Genomic DNA, 20401 nt, shown 5'->3' with positions numbered 1-20401 from the left:
ATCAAAATTATGTATCCCCCTAATCTTCCCCTTCTCCAGGCTAAATCTCTTTACTTTAACCATTTTTTCACATGGCATGTTTTCAAATTCCCTCATCATCCTAGTTGTCTTCCTCAGGACACATTCCAGTTTTCTAAAAATGAACAGAATAGTCTAGATGTAATCTTATTAGGGCCAAGTCTAACAGAACTATCATCTCCCTTGTTCTGGTCATTATATTCACTAATTTTTTTAAAATAACCATTATTTTGCTCTTTCCTTATTGCTGAGTTAAGTGGATATTTTCAAGATTTTTCACTTGCTAACCACTGCCATGGCCAAGGAAGGCTTTGCTGCTGGAGGTGTAATGGATGTGAACACTGTTCTATAAGAAGTGCTGAAAACCGCAGTTATCCGTGATGGCCTAGCTTGTGGAATTTGTGAAGCTGCCTTGGACAAATGCCAGGCCCATCTTTGTGTTTTTGCTTCCAACTGTGAAGAACCCATGTTTGCAAAATTGATTGAGGAGTTGTATGCTGAGCATTAAATCAACTTGATCAAGGTTGATAACAACAAGAAGCTGGGTGAATGGATAGGTTTCTGTAAAAATGACAGAGAGGGAAAACCCAGTAAAGTGATTAGTTGCAATTCTGTTGTTGTTAAGGACTATGGCAAGGAATCTTAGGCCAAAGATATCATCAGAGAATATTTTAAATGCAAGAAATTAATAAATAAAAGCTTTGGGGTCTGAAAAAAAACAATTATTTTTTTAAAAGATGTGTTATAATCATATGGCATATTAAAATAGTTTTATTTTACACTTAGCAAAGACCAAGAAACTTGGACATTTTCATATATAAATAACATAAAAAGAAAATTACATATGAAATCCTGAATTTCCATTATTAAATTCATTTTTAAGATATATTAAATTCAGTATGCTTTTTTTAAAGTGGGACCATTTGTCAGTATTTTCCTCTGACTCTCCTATCTTATTCTTTGCATTGAAAAAAATGTTTTATTGATGCTTTCTTTTTCTTTCATTTTTGGCCTTATTGTCTTCTGACCTACCTTTTCCAAAAGACTTCTTCCCTCATCAAAGTTTTTTTAATCCCCTTATGTAAGAAATAAGCATAAAGTGAGGTAAATCTATGTATTGCCCAAGCCCCAAAATATCTGTCTCATTCTTCATTTCTGAATCATCCCCCCTGTGTCAAGAGAAGTTTATCATTTCTTTGATTGTACTTAAATTTTTTAAAGTTATTTTTCTTTCTAGTGTTATGGATTATTGTATAAATAAATTGGAATTACTCTTTTACTTTGTATCATCATATAAGTATTCCCGACTTCTCTGAGTCTGTCCCTTCTGATATTTTTTATCAGAATGCAACAATATCCCATCATAGTCATTCTCGAAATGAAAGGGGGCCTTCTTAGTTTTCAATTAATTTTGTTATAACAAAAAATTCTGTTGTAAATATTTTTGTTCATGTGTCCTTTGTTTTATTCTCTTTGGGATATATACCTAACAATGTAATTGTTTGGTTAAATTCTGTACACATAGTTTAGTTTTAAATTGCTTTCCAGAATGAATGTAGCAATTTATAGCTCTACCAACAATGCAATGGTGTGTTTCCCCTCATATTCACTCCAATAATTATCCTTTTCCTTTTTGGTAATCTTATCTAATCTGATGAGTGTAAAGTGGAACCTCAGAGATGTCCTACATTGTATTTTTTATTATAATAATTTGGACTATTTTTTTCATGTAGTTATTTATGCTTGTTTTTCTTTCTTTCTTTTTTTTTGAAAACTGCTTGCTCCTATCCTCATTTATCAATAGAAAAAATAGATCTTTTCCCTATATATTTGAAGCAGTTTCCTATGTTTGTATCTTTTAAAATTTCAGACTTTTATAGAAAAAATTTTGCAATAGTTTTCCTTTTATTTTTAGTTGCATCGATTTTGTTTGTGCAAAAGGTTTTCAATTTTATATTTTAAGAATTATCATTTTTTTTATCTTCTGTGATCCTCTCTATCATCTTATTGTTTGGTCAAGAACTCTTCTTCTATACAACTTTTTCTTTCCTCTTCTACTTTGTTTATGATATGATCTTTTATGTCTAAATCATCTATCTATTTGGAGCTTTGGGTTTTGTTTTGTGTGAGTAAAATACTAACTGGATCAATCAATGACTTTCTTTCCTGATAGTAAAGGAAGCAAAAATTCAGACCAAAATAAGTAATCATTTCAGTTGGAGAACCTCCAATGTCCTACTTTCTCCCTACCTCTCCAACTCCCAACATAATACAATTATATCGTATTTAGTTTGTATGTATTTTGTATTTATATTTGTTTCCCTAGAAAAGATCTAAGGTGAGATAGTACTTTACTGCAACAGTAAAGCAGATGGTAAGGCTGTCCCTCCAATGTAATTTCTACTGATAAAATCATATCTATTTCTATTGTTGAACCATTCAACACTGCCAAGGTGTATGGTGACAAAAATCTCTAGGTCCTCAATAGATATAAAGGAGTAATGATAGTTACTTCCCGTATGTTCCCAGGAATTACTTCCTAAGAAAATGAGTACAGGTAGGAAAATTGATATTTCCAAGGCTCATGGGTTTAAGGCTGTCTCTGTTAGGGAAGGAGTAGGAAGTTCCTGGTCATGTTGGTGGGGGTGATTTAACTGCCTCTTGTCTTTTCCTCCTCCTGCTGCTTCATCTGGGCTGGTTTGCTTGTTTGGTTGGTAGTTGGTTGGGATGGCTGGTTCCTTCTCCTCAGAAGCCATTTCTCAAATAGTGGCTGTAAGTGTTGGGCTGGAAGCAGGACCAAGAGGAATGAGAAGTGCTGCCATTCCAAGAGCTCCTGTGCTTAGCTGTCTGTTGGTGGAGGTTGGTGATTACTAAAATAATCTCAGTATAAAATCTTAAGAGTTTTATGAAACAAATGTGGTGCTCATATTTTTAAATTATTTCTTTCTCTGGTTGCCCCTAAGTTGCTGGTTCTTTCTGGCTCAGATCACCAATTGTTTGTTCTCTCCTTTCTTTTTCTTCCTTCCTTAGAATCTTATTCTGCATACTTTATCTTAAGGGATATTGACATGTTGGAGTGTGTTTAGAAGAGTCTGACTAGGATGATGAGGGAGCTTGAAACTATTTCACATGATTAGTTGAACTAATTAGTTATGTTTAGCCTGTATTTGAAGAAAAAACAATTGGGATAAAAGATATTCAAGTTATTTGAATGATTTTCATAAGGAAGAGGAAAGAAAGAAGGAATCAAATAGTTATCGCATACATTATGCATAGTTTATAAATATTCCTTTAATCTTAACAACAATCTTGGGAGGTTGTTAGGTTCTTACTAAGTGCCAATGAGATAATGAGATATTAGGTTCTTACTAAATGCTAAGTCAGTATTTAACAATTCTCTAGTTCTGGCCTTTATTGGGAGTTTTACTCCTGTGAACTCCTGGGGAGGAGCTTGCATGCTTAGGAGGAGCAAGTTCATTGGTTGAAGTAATTTTTCCCAGAAGCCCATTCTCTGGGAGGATAAAAGAGGGCGGCCCTCGAGAGATTGAGAGTCTTGTCTGGGCCAGACCTGGGGCAGTTCTCCAGAGGGAGAGAAAGAGTCTCTACACGATGTCAGAATTGGCAGAAGTTAATGGCAGCAGATCTCCTCCCAGAGAGTGATGGGCAGTGCACTGAAGTGGAAACTTTCCTATATGGAATGGAATTGGGAAACTGGGCTGGATTCAATTGTTTGAATAAACAATTTGTTTATTTCTCTTTCTAGAGGCAAAAACATGGGCAACAATATGAAGTCATCTTCACTTTGTGACCATTGGCTAGTAATCTCTCAGCTCCATTTTTCTCATCTGAAAAATCACAAAAGCTCAGATTGGAAAGTACCTAAGAATACTTTGTACCAATTCATATTTGAACAAGAATCAAACAAGTGTCTATCATGTGCCAGGAACTATGCTAGATGATGGATATACAAAGACAAAAACAGAAACTGCCTTCAAGAAGCTTAGATCCTCATTTGCAGTATAGGGGAGGGGATGGAGGGAAGGGAGGGGAAAAAAAACCACAAGGTTTTATAAGGGTGAATGTTGAAAATTGTCCATGTATATATTTTGAAAATAAAAAAAATAAAAAAAAGCTTTAATTTAAAAAAGGAATCTTAGATCTTTTCTAGGGAAACAAATATAAATACAAAATACATACAAAGTAAATACAATATAAGTGTCTTATGTTGGGAGTTGGAGAGGTAGGGAGAAAGTAGGACATTAGATGTCTTCCCACTGAAATGATTACTTATTTTGGTCTGAATTTTTGCTTCTCTTACTATCAGGAAAGAAAGACATTGATATCCAGTTAGTACCTTTTGAATTCATATCTAGTTCAAACCAAGCAAGTGATCATCAGTCTGTGGCTTCTTTACTCCTTATGTCTCCCTCTGCTTTAATTGGGTTCCAGATAGAGTTGCTTCCCTTTTCATTCCTCCTCTTGTTTGCTCCATTTGGACTTGGATATGACTCATCTGGGTTTGGCCCTTATCTCTTAAAGGGAGGTTTCTTTTCATTCTTTTTATGCCCATCTTAGAAGCAGGTAAAGGCTCTGTCAGTCAAGGCTGTTTAATAGAGGAAGCAGTGATTTGGTCATAGAACTACATTTCACAGTCTCTGCTGTCCTGAATGAAGAGTCTGGATGTGACTAAATAAAATGAGTAAGACTGTCAGCATTGGAGAATGTGAGCTGCTCAGGCCAAGGGAAGGGGCATGATTTTAGTAAGGAAAGTGGACTACCAAACTATGGTTTGCCTCAGCACAAAAGTAGGGAGAATAGATGATCTGGTCTATGTGGTGAAAGTCATGCCTAAGGAAATAAAAGTGCCCAAGACTATTCTAAAGGGATACAAGTGGACTAACAACATAGATAAAATAGGGTTAAAATGAGTATGAACAAGAAAGATAGTCTTAAAAGGGAAAATACTTCATAAATATCCCTTTGGCAAAAACTCCATAAATATACCTTGGTAAAGAGTATTTATATATTAACTATGTATTAGCTTTAATATATTTTAATTTTAAACTTTTAACTAAAATGTTAATTTTTTTCTTTATATATATATATATGTTTTATTTTTATTTATTTTATTTTTTTTGCCTGACTGGTATCTTTTCAATTTAGTTATCCCTGCACAACGTCTGGCACATAATAATGCTTGTTTCCTTTCTTCCATGACCTCCCCACTTTGACCCTTCTCTCTCCTTGCCCAGATCAGAATGTCTCAGGCTATTGAGTAAATGAGATAACGGGTGAAGTGATTTGTTCGTGGATCTCCAGTTCATTGCTATAGCATGGACTTCTGAGACAAGAACATTTCGGTGATTTCCCACTGGTCACTCACTATTCCCTCCTCTCCTTTCCAATCCTTTACATTCTTCTTTTAAATCCTCCTGCTACTTCCTCTCCTCTCCACCGTCAGTAAGCCTGGGAAGTCCGAGAAGTGCTTAGCTAAGTGGGAGTGAGAATGGGGAGGGTGGAGGGGAGGGGTGAGCAGACCTAGTTGTGAGGCTGGTGGCTAGGGCAAGAGCCAGAAAAGTCAGAGGCAAGGACAGAATTAAAGCTAGGGCCGGAACCAGGTAGGTGAGGCAAGTAGAAAGAAGTTGGAACCTAGGTTCCAGAGCGTGTGCCAAGCTCTTGCTGCTGCTATGTGAGGTCTATGTTGCGGCGGAGGCAAGAACCAGGACAGCGGCGGTTTGGGGAAGCAGAGGTCCGAATGCTGGAGAATGGCTCTCTCCATAATTGCTGTGAATTGGCCGACTCAGGCCGCTCTTTTGGCTGGGAAGAGGCGGAAGCTGGGAACTGGACGCAGCCCTCCCCGGCCTCTAGGCCTTTTTGGGTAGCTCCGGCACTGTCCAGCGTGCTGATCACCACCACCATTGTAGACCTTGTGGGCAACTTACTGGTGATCCTATCCGTGTTAAGGAACCGCAAACTCCGGAATGCAGGTAGGGGAGGATGAATGGAGCCGTGGGGATCTCACTCGTCGTTATTCCGCCCACTTTCCTATCCCAATTTACACTCTAACCCTACTCTGGTTCAGGCAAATATTCCCTCATCATAGTTTTAAAATCTTTCCGACATTGCTTTTGTTTTCCCTAAGTTTGATACAGAAACTAAAAGTTCTTTCAAGTCATTTCTGTGTTCTAGTTCCTAAGGCATGAGAAATCCAACTTCTATTGATTTATCTTAATTAAACGACTTAGTTAAAAAGTTTTGTTCACTCATTTCCTTAGGCTTCTGCTGGGAGTGAGGTGGGTGGGGAGGGGTGACAAGTAGGACAGTCTAAGGAAGGAAAGTACCTTTTGCCCAGGAGTATGTTCCATAATTGATTTGCATTTAATGCAGTTCTAGGTAGTGCTATCTATTAACAAGTTTCTGAGATATTCCCTTGTGATTTGTATACATTGAGTTTCTTTTGATTGCTATTCGACCTAGTACTAAATAAGAATACTTCGTTGATCACAGAAGTGAATAAACATTCCTGGAAACATATAAATAGACTGTCTCTTTGGAGATTAGAGGATTACTGGAATTATTTAAAGACAAAGGAATAATTCTCCTTCATATTCATGCGTTTACAATTCTGAAATTTTCTCACAGTTTAGACTTTCAGATTTTCTATGTGCAGAATTTGGAAGGAAGAAAGCTGAGTTAGGGGACATACCTTGAACAACTGTCCTGATTGATCATTGATTAAGTTTGTGCCATAGTCCTTGGCATCATAGATTTATTTAGAAGGTCATCTAGTCTACCTCCATTTTGTTATAGTTTAGGAAACTGAAGTCCAGAGAGATCAGATGCCTTGCCTAAAGTCTCATGTGTAGTAAGGGCTAGATATGAGATTTGAACCTCTAACTCTGAATTTTTCCATTTGCACCTCACTGAAGAAAGCTGAAATATCTTTTCTTTGCATCCATACTTAGGCTATAATTCAAATATAATAGAGCTATTAAAATGGAAAAAGCCCAGCAATAGCAAGCAATTTATACAGTTTAGAGATGTTACTCAATGTTTTCATAAGGGAAAGTATTTTTTATAAGTAAATGCTTTCTTGTCTGACTAGTTGGGACCAGAATTTTCATCCAAGAAGAACCATGGGAGATTTGATGTCAAGTCTTTGCATGTATACATATCCACACAACCAACCAACAAGCACAATTAAGCACTCATTAAGACCTAATCACTATATACCAGATCATCTTGAGAGTATTCATTTTAGAAGAGACTCCAAGAACAAACAAATGAAAAATCTTTTGTTGTGAATAGAATTTAATATTACTTCAATGATTTAAAATTTTTATTTTTTTTATTTTTTTGTTATAATAGTGCTTTTAAATGAAGTATATGTTTCCATTTTATTCAAAGTACCATAATTATTCTGCAAAGGAAATTACATTCAAGATTTTTGCAGGAAGAGTATAATTATTTCTTTTAAAATTATAAACCAGAACCAAAGCATTAAGGCAAATGATTTTTTCACCAATACCTGGTGAAGTAGATGTTGTCATTAAGTCACATTGGACTTTTCATGACCCCATTTGGAGTTTTCTTGGCAAAGATATCGGGTTTACCATTTATTTTTACAGCTCATTTACAAATGAGGGACTGAGACATACAGGGTTTAAGTGACTTGACCAGGGTCCCACAGCTAGAAAGTGCCTGAGGCTGGATTTGAACTCAGGAAGATGAGTCTTTCTGATTCCAGGTCCTGCACTCTATCCACTGTACCACCTAGCTGCCCAATTATGTAGTACAAGCTTTATTCCTATTTGTAGATAAGAAGACTAAGGCACAGAGAAGTATAAGGACTTCCTTTAAGGTCATATAGCTTATACATTATAGAACCTGATTTGGAACCTTTTCAAGTTCAGTGTCCTTTTCACTGTGCCACTATCCCTATTTTTAAATGCTTTCATTAGAAAAGAATAATAAACAGAAAACTACATTTAATAAATTTTATCTGACTACTCTTTATATAGACCAAGTTGAGTGTTAGAAGAACAAGTGATTTTAAGAAGCAGACATTAGAAGTATGTTATTAGGCATGGGAAACTATCAGTGCAAAGGTATAGAGGTGGGAGATTAAGTGATATGTTTGAGAAACAGCAAGAAGTCTAATTTGATTAGACTATAGAATAGAAGAAGAGGAGTAATACATATGATTAAAAAGGTAGATTGGAGCTAGGTAGTAAGGGCTTTAAATACCTGATAGCTCTAGTGCTATCATCCTATGGTCTTCAAACAGAGGACCTTAAAATTGATCCTCTAAGTAAAAGGGAGCCATTATACTTAAAAAATTTTTTTAATTTTATAATTATAATTTTTTGACATTACATATGCACAATTTTTTACAGCATTATCCCTTGTACTCACTTATTTTCTGAATTTTCCCCTCCCTCCCTCTACCCCCTCACCTAGATGACAGACAATCCCATACATGTTTCTTGTTGCACAGTAAAAATTGGATTCAGAAGATAAAAGTAACCTGGGTAGAAAGACAATAGTGCAAACAGTTTACACTTAATTCCCAGTGTTCCTTCTCTGGGTGTAGCTGATTCTGTCCATCATTGATCAACTGGAACTGAATTAGATGTTCTCTATGTTGAAGATATCCACTTCAATCAGAATTCATCTTCATACAGTATCGTTGTTGAAGTGTATAATGATCTCCTAGTTCTGCTCATTTCACTCAGTATCAGTTGATATAAGTCTCTCCAAGCCCCTCTGTATTCATCCTGCTGGTCATTTCTTACAGAGCAATAATATTCCATAACATTCATATGCCATAATTTACCCAACCATTCTCCAATTGATGGGCATCCATTCATTTTCCAGTTTCTAGCCACTACAAAAAGAGCTGCCGCAAACATTTTGGCACATACAGGTCCTTTTCTCTTCTTTAGTATTTCTTTGAATATTAGCCCAGTAGTAGCACTGCTGGATCAAAGGGTATGCACAATTTAATAACTTTTTGGGCATAGTTCCAAATTGCTCTCCAGAATAGTTGGATTCTTTCACAACTCCACCAATAATGCATCAGTGTCTCAGTTTTCTGACATCCCCTCCAACATTCATCATTATTTGTTCCTGTCATCTTAGCCAATCTGACAGGTGTGTAGTGGTATCTCAGAGTTGTCTTAATTTGCATTTCTCTGATCAGTAGTGATTTGGAACACTCTTTCATATGAGTGGATATAGTTTCAATTTCATCATCTGAAAATTGTCTGTTCATATCCTTTGACTATTTATCAGTTGAAGAATGGTTTGATTTCTTATAAATTAGAGTCAGTTCTCTATATATTTTGGAAATGAGGGCCTTTATCAGAACCTTTAACTGTAAAAATATTTTCCCAATTTGTTACTTCCCTTCTAATCTTGTTTGCATTAGTTTTGTTTGTACAAAAGCTTTTTAATTTGATGTAATCAAAATTTTCTATTTTGTGATCAATAATGATCTCTAGTTCTCCTTTGGTCACAAATTCCTTCCTCCTCCACAAGTCTGAGAGGTAAACGATACTATGTTCTTCTAATCTATTTATGATCTTATTCTTTATGCCTAAATCATGGACCCATTTTGATTTTATCTTAGTATATGGTGTTAAGTATGGGTCCATATCTAATTTCTGCCATACTAATTTCCAGTTTTCACAACAGTTTTTGTCAAATAATGAATTCTTATCCCAAAAGTTGGGATCTTTGGGTTTGTCATACACTAGACTGCCATAGTTGTAAACTATTTTGTCCTGTGAACCTAACCTATTCCACTGATCAGCTAGTCTATTTCTTAGCCAATACCAAATGGTTTTGGTGACTGCTGTTTTATAATATAGTTTTAGATCAGGTACAGCTAGGCCACCTTCATTTGATTTTTTTTCATTAATTCCCTTGAAATTTTTGACCTTTTGTTCTTCCATATGAATTTTGTTATTTTTTTCCAGGTCATCAAAATAGTTTCTTGGGAGTCTGATTGGTATAGCACTAAATAAATAGATTAGTTTAGGGAGTATTGTCATCTTTATTATATTCATTTGGCCTATCCAAGAGCACTTAATGTCTTTTCAATTATTTAAATCTGATTTTATTTTTGTGGCAAGTGTTTTGTAATTTTGCTCATATAATTCCTGACTTTTCTTTGGTAGATAGATTCCCAAATATTTTATATTCTAGACAGTTGTTTTGAATGGGATTTCTCTTTGTATCTCTTGCTGTTGGATTTTGTTGGTGATGTATAAACATGCTGAGGATTTATGTGGATTTATTTTGTATCCAGCAACCTTGCCAAAACTGTGAATTATTTCTAATAACTTTTTATTAGAATTTCTGGGGTTCTCTAAGTATACCATCATATCATCTGCAAAGAGTGATAGTTTGATTTCCTCATTACCTACTCCAATTCCTTTAATCTCTTTCTTGACTCTTATTGCTGAGGCTAGCATTTCTAATACAATATTGAATAGTAATGGTGATAGTGGGCAATCTTGTTTCACTCCTGATATTACTGGAAAAGGTTCCAGTTTATCCCCATTACATATGATGCTTACTAATGGTTTTAAATATATGGGGAGCCATTATACTTAACTGAATAGGAAAGAGACATAGTCAGATAGACTTTACAATAAAACCACACTACTCCTCTTTATCTTACTTGTAAAGAGCTGTGATTGAGGTAAAAGTGAATTATCTATCTATGGTCATTCAGATAGTACTGTGATTCTAGATCTTCCTGGCATTGAGGCTAGACTTCTATAAACTATATTATGTTGCTTCTCTGGCTGGATTCTGTTTATTGTATTGTCTTTAATGTTAGAACGTAATACTAATAATTAGTGGTATCATAGTACACTGGAAAGCATGTTCAACGTGCAGACTGGAGAACTGAGGTTGAATAATAGTTGCACATCAGGTGTGAGATCTTTAGCAGATCCTTTCACCCATTCTGTGCCTCAGTTTCCCATCTGTAAAATGGGGGAAAGTTAACTATTATTATTTTATGTTAAAGGTTTTTGTATGTCTATGACTTTTAGTGCAAGGTAACTTTCTAAGGTTACAAGTTGTAATGTTTGGTGACTTTCATCTGTGGAGGGAGTTTTCCACATTGGGATTTCCCCCACACTAATGAAACCCAAATTTGAGGTTTGCTTGTTTTTTTTAAAGTCATAGTATTATTATTATTATTTTCTATGTGTCCAGCATTTTTCTTTGTGCTGGATACAGAGATAATGCCAGCAAAGAGACTGAAGAAAACAAGTTTTTACTAAACACCTACTTTAATAATGGGCATTGTACTAAGCATTTTATACAACTGTGGATGGTAGGAGCTATTATTATCTCAAATATAGTGGAGGAAATGGAGGTAGAAGAGGCTAAATAATATGCCTAGAGTGACAAAGTTAGGAAATATTTGAAGCTGGTTTTGAGCTCAGGTTTTCCTGATTCAAGCCCTACTTCTCTATACACTGCACCACTTTACTACCTAGACATGGGAAGGAAAGACCTTAGGAAAAACAAGGAAACATGGGATGGACAGGGCTAATAGGTTTGGCATTGCAAGCAGTGACACAGGGTTGGAGCAGGGCCCAGACATAGGTAGAGTGGGAGTAGAATCAATAAGCAAATGGTGTTTCTAGGGAAAATCTTTTTTAAAAAGAATTTTTGGATTAGACCTGTGCTTTCACTGGTATGTGGAATTCTCATTGAAGTAATTTCCTCTATTAATGCAGGTCAACACTTGGTCTGTAAATGATAGTCTCGTATTGTTGCCTGAGACACTGGAAAGTTAATGCCTTGATCAAGTATATTCAGGACCTGCACTCAAAAGATCTCTACTGAAGGAGCAAGAGAAAAGTTAGAGGCTTGCCTGTCACTGTCAGCCATTTCTTTAGTCCCTTATCATCTTTAGCCTTTAGTTTTTCAGGATTATATGCTTATTATAGACTAGTTTGTTCTCTATTTCAGCCTCTGAAGCTGATATAAGCCTCTAGAGGCTACTAAACTTGCTCTGTGCATACTTTATCATTCCCTTCATTGACACAGTCTCTTCTTTTTAAAATCATTATCACTCTGGAGGTATTTTATCCATCATTTATCATTGTCTCAATTCCTTTCTCTGGATAGATCCCTTACCACCTGTTTCCCAATATTTATGTCTATCTAGGAACAGCTGTGGGTAAATTGAACAGGTTTCTTCAGTTTTCTATTACAAAAAACACATTTTATTCATGATTTTGCCTTCATACCATAGTCATTTATTTTGGAGGGGGGGGCATATAGAACCCTTTTTTGAGACAAAGAAAGGCTATTAAATAGAAATATGATATCATGACTACATTTGACAATGGATAAAAACATTTTCCCCCTGGAGTCTCCCACCTTTCTGTCATAAAGCAGGAGATAGGTTTCATTTTCTGTCCTCTTTAGCTTTTACTTTTAAAGTTTTATTAATGTTATTTTCACATACATTTATATATATACATGTATATATATAATATATATATAATCACTTTACTCTTCTTTAGTTTTTCAAGTACTTAAAAGCTTTAGCTTGCTTATAACATTTACATTGTTATAATTACTTCTTTTAGTTATGCTTATTTCACTTTGTATTAGTTAATACAAATCTAATGTTTATCTGAAATTTTGCATTCATAAATTATTACTATACAATATTCTATTACAATCATATGCCATAGTTTTCTCAACTGTTAACTAACTGTTGAGTACCCACTTTGCTTCCATTCTTCTGCTACCACAAAGAAAACTATTCAGCCTATTTTTCTGGATATTGAAACTTTATTTCTGTCTTTGACTTCTTTAGGTAAATGTGTAGAAATGGATAAAAAGCCCAAAGGAAATGAAAAGCCTAGTCACTTTTTTGTATAATTTTAAATTGTTATCTAGAATTTACAGCTCCACTAATAGGGTATATGTGTGTTTACTTATACTCAGCCCTATTAATATTTCCAATTCACTTTTTATTATCATTTTTGCCAATTTGCCAAATGTTGTTGGTTGAGATGCCAGAGGCACTTTATTTTCATTTCTTCTTATTGTTTTGGAGTGTAGTCCAATAGCACGTGATTAGTCAGTTTGCATTACTCTCTTTATATAATCTTTTGCTTTTAAATTTCTTAAAAGAGGAGCTCAGTCTTCTTTTTGCCTTTTTCATTCTTCACAGCACCTGAAATATTGCTTAATCTTTAGAACTCAATGTGTATAAAACAAGGTTTGATAAATGAAACATTTTTTGGCAATTCTATACTCTATACTGTTTACCCCTCACTTCAAATAGATGCTTCCAAACCATTTATTAGCAGTATTGTCAGCTGCGCACAAAATAAGTGCCCCATAATCTATCTCTTCTATTACCATTAGCTCTTACTTTTCCTCTGTAGGTAGGATTCAAGCTCCCAGTATTCCCCACTGATACTGACTATGAATGCCTAAGTTATTTTGGGGATCCCTTATTGGTCAGATTCAGTTTCTAGATGGCCTCTGACATTCCTTTCAATTGTTTCTTTGATTTTGTAAAATTGAAACTGTATTTTGATCCATATTTAGATGAACTGAGTTCTTGTTCCAGCTTTGTCATGAATAATCTGGGTGTCCATGGGCAAGTTGTTTCTTGCTCTCTGGATCTGAATGTTTTCATCTGGAAAAATATTGTATCCTCATCTCCCAAAATACTCTGTGTTTAGTATGTATTTTAAGTTTACTTATTTGTACACATATCATTTCCCTAATCCCCCAGAAAATGTAAACTACTTGAAGTGACTGTTTTTTTTTTTTTTTTTTTTTTTTGTTTCCCAAGTACTTAGTACAGTGCCTGGTTCATAATAGGAACTTGGCAAATGTTTGTTGAAATTGAGGGAATTGTATTAGGTAATAGTAACAACATTTCTTCGCTTGTTTTCAGTCATCTCTGACTCTTCATTTGAGTTTTTCTTGGTGAAGATATTGGAATGATTTGCTATTTCCTTCTGCAGTTCATTTTACAGATAAGGAAACTGAGGTAAACAGGGATAAGTGACTTGTCTAGGGTCACACAGGTAGTAAGTATCTAAGGCCAGATTTGAACTCAGAAATATGAGCCTTTCTGACTCAAGGGCTGGAACTTTATCTACTGTGCTACTAGCTGCTCAGTTAATCATCTAGGACCTTAAAAGTGATAGTAGAATCATATACAGAACCTTAAAGTCTAGCTTTTCTTATAACTCTGTGTCTGGATTCAAGACCTGAACCACTAAATGCATATTAGAATTTCCTACTGGATATTATGAAAGCATCTCAAATTTAACATGTCCAAAAGAGAAGTCATTTTCTTTCTCTCCAAACCAATTCACTCTCTTTCCAAATTTTCTTGTTTCCTATTTCTTTTGATACCACTAGCCTACACCTACACCACCTATAGCCTCCCAGATACATAACTTTATTGTTATCCTGACTACCCACTTTTATCCACCCAGGTGCCAAATTACATTCTGAATTACTTAAATAGTCACCACTCTAGTTTAGAGCTTCTTCACTTGTTGCTTGGGCTCTGGTAGTGACTTCTTAAATGGTCTCTTCTCCTCAAATCCTCACTCCAATCCACTTTCAAAATCTTCAAGGTGCTTTTCTTTCTTTGTCAGGATACAAATTATTTAATTGTTCATCAGTGGCTCACACCCAGTAAAACTATCTTTGAAGAGGGCTGCCCCAGATTGAAGATAACCAAGAGATCTCAAATCTACTGGTGAGTTAGGGATGTCTACTAAAGCATGTAAAAGTAGATAAGAGCAATTTTTCCAATGGCCTTGAAGGTCATCCAAGCAGGCATTATGGAGTGCTTAGAGCTTGATCAGACATCAGAGACACTAAACTATCCATTGCACCTTGGGTCATTGCTCATTGACCTTTTACCTTGCCACTGTTTTTTGATGACTCTGGAAGAGAGAGTGATGTTGATGACTTTGTGCAACTGTCTCCCTTAATTTCAATTCAGATTTAAGTCAAGACATCATCTATGATGTCTTTGATCCTCTTAGAAAATGAAAGATGAGCAATAATATCTTGTTCCCCAACTAATTTGTGTTTCTTTCTGTTGTATTTATTGTTGCTAATATTTGAAATTCCCTCCCTCCTTATCCTCATCATAATCTCTCAGAATGTCTAGTTTCCTTCAAGGATTGGGTCAGAAGTTACCTTCTTTGTGAGACCTTTCCTTATCTTCCTATTCTCTAGGACTTTTCCTTTCAAAACATCTTGTATCCATTTGTGTGTGTGTGTGTGTGTGTATACATATGTATATATATATATATGTTACTATATTACTATAGAATTTTAATTCAGAGTTTTCTAGATATATACACCAAGAACTATTTGGGGAAATTATGGGACAATTGTACATTGCCTATTTGTGTCATATTTAACAGAAATATGGATTTTAGGTTTTTTGACCTGGAATAGACACTGTTACACATAAAGAGGCCTTGATTTGAGACAGAAAAGACATGAGGAGCTTAGACACCAAGAAATAAGCAGAAGCCAATAGAACTAAGAAGCCAGCAGAATAAAAGAAGCAGATAAGAGAAAGAAGATAGTAAAAGGAAGATCTTCACTGTGGTTCTAGAAGAGCCCAGTTGATTGGAAACAGACTCTGCAGTTGATACTGGGAAGTCAACTGATTGGAGAACAAAAAAAGCACTATTATTTGAGAGGGAGACTATTTTGGAAGAAAAAAGATTACTACTTAGCTTGAAGAGCTATCTGGGCTTCTGCCTTGCTCTTTAGCACCACTTAGAGCTTCTGAGGGGAGTTATTCCTCAGAATCTTGTACATATTTCCCATTATTGCCCTCTATGTTTTGAGAGTGACCAGTGAATGAGAAGACTTGAATAGCTTTGTAAATCCCAAGCTCAAGGGAATTGTTTTTCACTAAAAGAATGTAATGTTGCCTCAACACTCAACTACGGGAGCAGAAAACTGTTTCCCGGGAAATTGCAAATTTTAGACTTAAAGTTGCTGTTTGCTAAATGAAAACACTGTTTCTGTGCCTTGAAAGTAGCAGATAAGGTGCTTTGTTCGTCAGGAGAGTCTAAAAGAATAGTTGTTCTGCCCAGCAGGTGACCAGTGGTACAGGATATTCACTAATAGGACTAAGAATTTCAAAACCAGCAGTCCAGTACAGTGAATTGTCCAGATACATAGGTGTCCCTCATTTCTAGGTTCCTATAAGTTTCTGCTCACTGTCCTCCCCCAAAACCATATGCCTTCTAGGAAAAATGTGCCTCAGATTTATGAGTGGATTGTTATGTTATCAGAAAATCAAAGAATTTAAGAATTGGAAGGGATTTCACCTATAATCTGAAATTTTTGATATAATATGCTCAACAAGAAATGCTCATTGAAGATTTCCAAGGAAGGCAATCCCTCCTTGTTATGACTATTAATTCATTTGTTTCTTGTTAGTAAATTTCTCCTGTTTAAGAATTAATGGTGTCATCTTGGCTGATTTAAATAGGAAACACGATGGTGGAGGCTTAGGAGCTGTGAACAGTAAATGAATTTTTTTTTTTCCTGTAAGGATTACCCCTAGTACTTTGAATATGAGTTATAGCTGCTTCTGTTGGTAACTCCCAAGTTGTCATATTAGGAAAAGGAGGAGGTATTGAATAAACCAACCTCAGAAAAGGAAGCTAGAGGAAGAGGAGAGAATTAGGGAACCTGTTCCATAACTCCACTACGTTTTACATTTGTAAGTGTAGTTAGGTTGTATGTACCTTTAAAAGACCAAGGGAAATTCTCCTCTACACAACTGCCAAATCTGTTCTTCACCCAACTTTCCCTTTCTAGATCTACCCAGTAACAGTAATAAGCCCAATACTTACTTCTTTTAAATACTTAAATACTTATTACTTAAATATTTCCTGAATCTTGGTTTTTGCTTCAAATACAAAAAGCCAGAAGTTAGCTAGAAATAAACATAAATTTAAATTAGGACAGAAAGTCAGATTTCTATTTAAACATTAAAAATTTTCCTAATTGAGGGCTCTATGCTATTGTGTTAATTTTTTGTCTGATATACATTTCATAAAGCAATTTAGGTAGGAACCATGTGGATAGAAGGAACTATTTTATTTCCCTTCACTTACAAGTGGCCAAATTTCTACATTTTACCATCTTGTATCATCACATTAAAATTCTGCTCCACGTTTTCAGAGGGCCAGATGCTTCTTGGCCTTTCCAGGCCTTCCTAACTTTTGGGGGTTGTTATCTAATGAAGTTCAAATCCATTAGCCTTGGACTTCATCCCTAATGTTCTCTAAGCTTTCCAACTTTTCACTTCAATTGTGAATATCTTATTAACTTCCCTCCCAGCAAAAATTAACTAATTTTAAATCCTGTAATTATGTCTTTAGCTGGATAATCAGAAAAGCTTGTAATCCTCTTTAATTCTTCTTATGCAGCCCCCAACAGACACGAATTATAAAGACTTTGATAGTTTTTGCCCTTTTTTGCCCATCTAGCATGGTATGTAGTCTTAATATAAAAATATGCCTATTCAGAAAAAAATGGGGCCTTTTTGCCACTGAATGAATATTTGTTAAAGATGTGAAAAAAATCAGAAAAATGGAAGATGGAAAGAAAATGGTTCCTAGATGATGCTTAATTTTGTCACAATTTCAGGCTTACTTGGGCAACATGGCTAGAAGCAAACCAAGAAGTAGGGATTAAACAACTTAGAGCTGGAAAACTAAATGTCAGCCAACAACTTGCTTTACCGAGTCCAGAGTTCTTATAAGCATGGAGATGACTCCAAGTTTGAAAGAACCTGAATTTAAATCCTGGCTTACCTATATGTGAACTGCATAATTTTAGGTAAAACATTTACTTGCTTCAGACCTTGCTTTCCTTATATGTCAATAGGGATGTTTGGATAGGATGACTTTGCTCTAAATCTGTGATCCATATTGAACCTGTGAATATCAAGGGTACAGTAGGATTTTTGCACAAAACTTAGTCTAGGTCTTTGGAATTTAATTCTGTTAACAGAAGTTGTGGTATCCGAAATTATTTCTGAGCTATGTGAAATTTTGCATAAAAATGTATCACCAAGAAACTCCTGGATATGAACTTTGTTACTAAAGAAAAATTACCAGAGAAAACATTCAGTCTGCTCCTAGATAAAGTAGCAGCAAATAACATTAATAATGCTTTAAGGTTTACAAAGCACATACTTTATCTCACATGATTCTTGAGATCACCCTATGTTATTGTTCTTGTTCAGTTATTAGTCTTATCTGATCTTTGGTGACTCCATGGACTATAGTTTGTCCAATTTCCGTTTATTCCACTGTCCGTTGTTTCTATGATACCATTGATCTCATCCTTTGCCACCTCCTTTTCCTTTTGCCTTTAATCTTTCCCAATATCAGGGCCTTTTCCAGTGAGTCCTTTCTTCTTTTTATATGACTAAGTACTTAAGTTTCAGCGTCAATACTTGACCTTCAGGTGAATAATGTGAACCAAGATTCAGGAAACATTTAAGTAAAAGAAGTAACTAGTATTTTTGATTGATTTGATCTCTTTGTTAACCAAGGAACTCTCAAAGGTCTTTTCCAGCATCACAATTTGAAGTTGTCAATGCTGTGGTACTCAGCTTTCCTTCTTCTCACAGCCATACTTTGCTACTGGAAAAATCATAACCTTATGTAGAGTTTCATTGACAAGATGATCTCTCTGCTTTTAGTATGTTGTCCATATTTGTCATAGCTTTCTTTCCTAGGAGTAAGCCTCTTTTAATTTCATGGCTGCAGTTGTTATCTACAATTATCTTTGAACCCAAGAATATAAAATCTGACTTCATTTCTATTTCTTTTCCCTCTATTTGCCAAAAAGTGATGGGACCAATTGCCAAGATCTTATAGGGGTGTGTGTGTGTGTGTGTGTGTGTGTGTGTGTGTGTGTGTTAAGCTTCAAGCAAACTTTTACACTTTTCTTTTATTCTCATCAAGAGACTTCCTCTTCAGTTTCTGACATCAGAATTTGCATATTTGAGATGGTTTATATTTCTCACAGCAACCTTAATTCCAGCTTTTGATTTATCCATTCTGGCATTTTGCATGATATATTCTATAAATAAATAAAATAAATAAATAAGATCACAATATAGAGCTTTATTGTATTCCTTTTCCAATCTCAAACCAGTCAGTTGTTCTATGTTTGGTTCTAACTATTGCTTCTTGGCCTGAATGCAGGTTTCTCAGGAGACAAGTAAGATAATCTGGCTCTCTCATCTCTTTGAAAACTTTCCATATTTTATTGTAATCCACACAAAAGCTTTAGTGTTATCAATGAAGCAGAAGTAGATGCTCTTCTGGAATTCCCTTGCTTTCTCTGTAATCCAGCAAGTATCGATAAGATCTCTAATTCCTCTGATTCTTCGAAAACTAGTCTGTCCTTTTGGTAATTCTCACTCATTTTATTGCTGAAACCTTATCTGTAGAATCTTAAGAACTTGCTGGCATGTGAAATGAATGCAACTGTTTGTTAATTTGATCCACCCCATGAGATAGATGTTATTATTTTGTTAATAGCATGCATGAGTTAATATTGACAGAGGTCAAATGACTTTCTTAATGTCACATAATTAATAAATATCTGAGATTAGATTTATCCATTCTAATGTTGTATCCATTATGTCAAGTTGCCTTGGTTGTTTACTAATGATTAATTTATCAAGAAGCTTCTATTTTTAGTGTGTTATAAATTTAAATTTTCTAAATTAAAATGAAGTTAAAATTAAATGTTATCCTTTCAATTGATAAACATTTATTTTCTCTTCCTTTTTACTATGCCCCATGACCCCACTTAGGTAAATAAAACTCTTGAAACAAAAAGGAGTGATGAATGAAAGCAACTTCTGAAATGTGCAAAAATATGTCGCATTTTCTTATTTGATCCATCACCTCTTTATCAGAAGATGGGAAGCATACTTTGTTATTGGCCCTATGGAATCATGGTTGGTGATTGGGTTGGTCAATGTTCTTAAGTCTTTCAAAGTTTTTCCATATTAGTAAGTGCTTACTATAGGGCACAGTAGATAGAACAGTGAGCTTGCAATCAGAAAACTTAACCTCACAAGTTCAAATCTAACCTAAGACTCTTATTACCTGTGTATCCTGAGCAAATTGTTTAAACTTATTGGCCCTCATTCTCTTCATTTGCAAAATGAGTTGGAGAAGGAAATGACAAACCATTCTGGTATCTTTGCCAAGAAATGCTCAAATGGGGATCACAATGAGTTGATTGAACTAATATACAATAGATGTGATGATGATGATGATGATGATGATGATGATGA

General features: G+C 35.2%; 1 protein-coding gene and 1 pseudogene across 1 annotated transcript in view; both read left to right on the top strand.

Moving 5' to 3' along the window:
• The first annotated feature begins 313 nt into the window (after positions 1 to 313).
• On the top strand, positions 314 to 730 carry LOC141562345 (small ribosomal subunit protein eS12 pseudogene; annotated as a pseudogene).
• A 4986-nt stretch (positions 731 to 5716) lies between these two features.
• The window catches only part of MTNR1B (melatonin receptor 1B), a 33838-nt gene continuing 19153 nt past the window's right edge, over positions 5717 to 20401 (top strand). The window contains 1 exon segment of the mRNA XM_074302372.1: positions 5717 to 6005. Coding sequence (XP_074158473.1) covers positions 5717 to 6005 — 289 coding nt within the window.

Source organism: Sminthopsis crassicaudata, chromosome 3, assembly GCF_048593235.1.
Source record: "Sminthopsis crassicaudata isolate SCR6 chromosome 3, ASM4859323v1, whole genome shotgun sequence".
NCBI classification, from domain to species: Eukaryota; Metazoa; Chordata; class Mammalia; order Dasyuromorphia; family Dasyuridae; genus Sminthopsis; species Sminthopsis crassicaudata.
The sequence above is the reverse complement of the archived record's forward strand: the minus strand, read 5'-3'. Positions and strand labels throughout refer to the sequence as shown.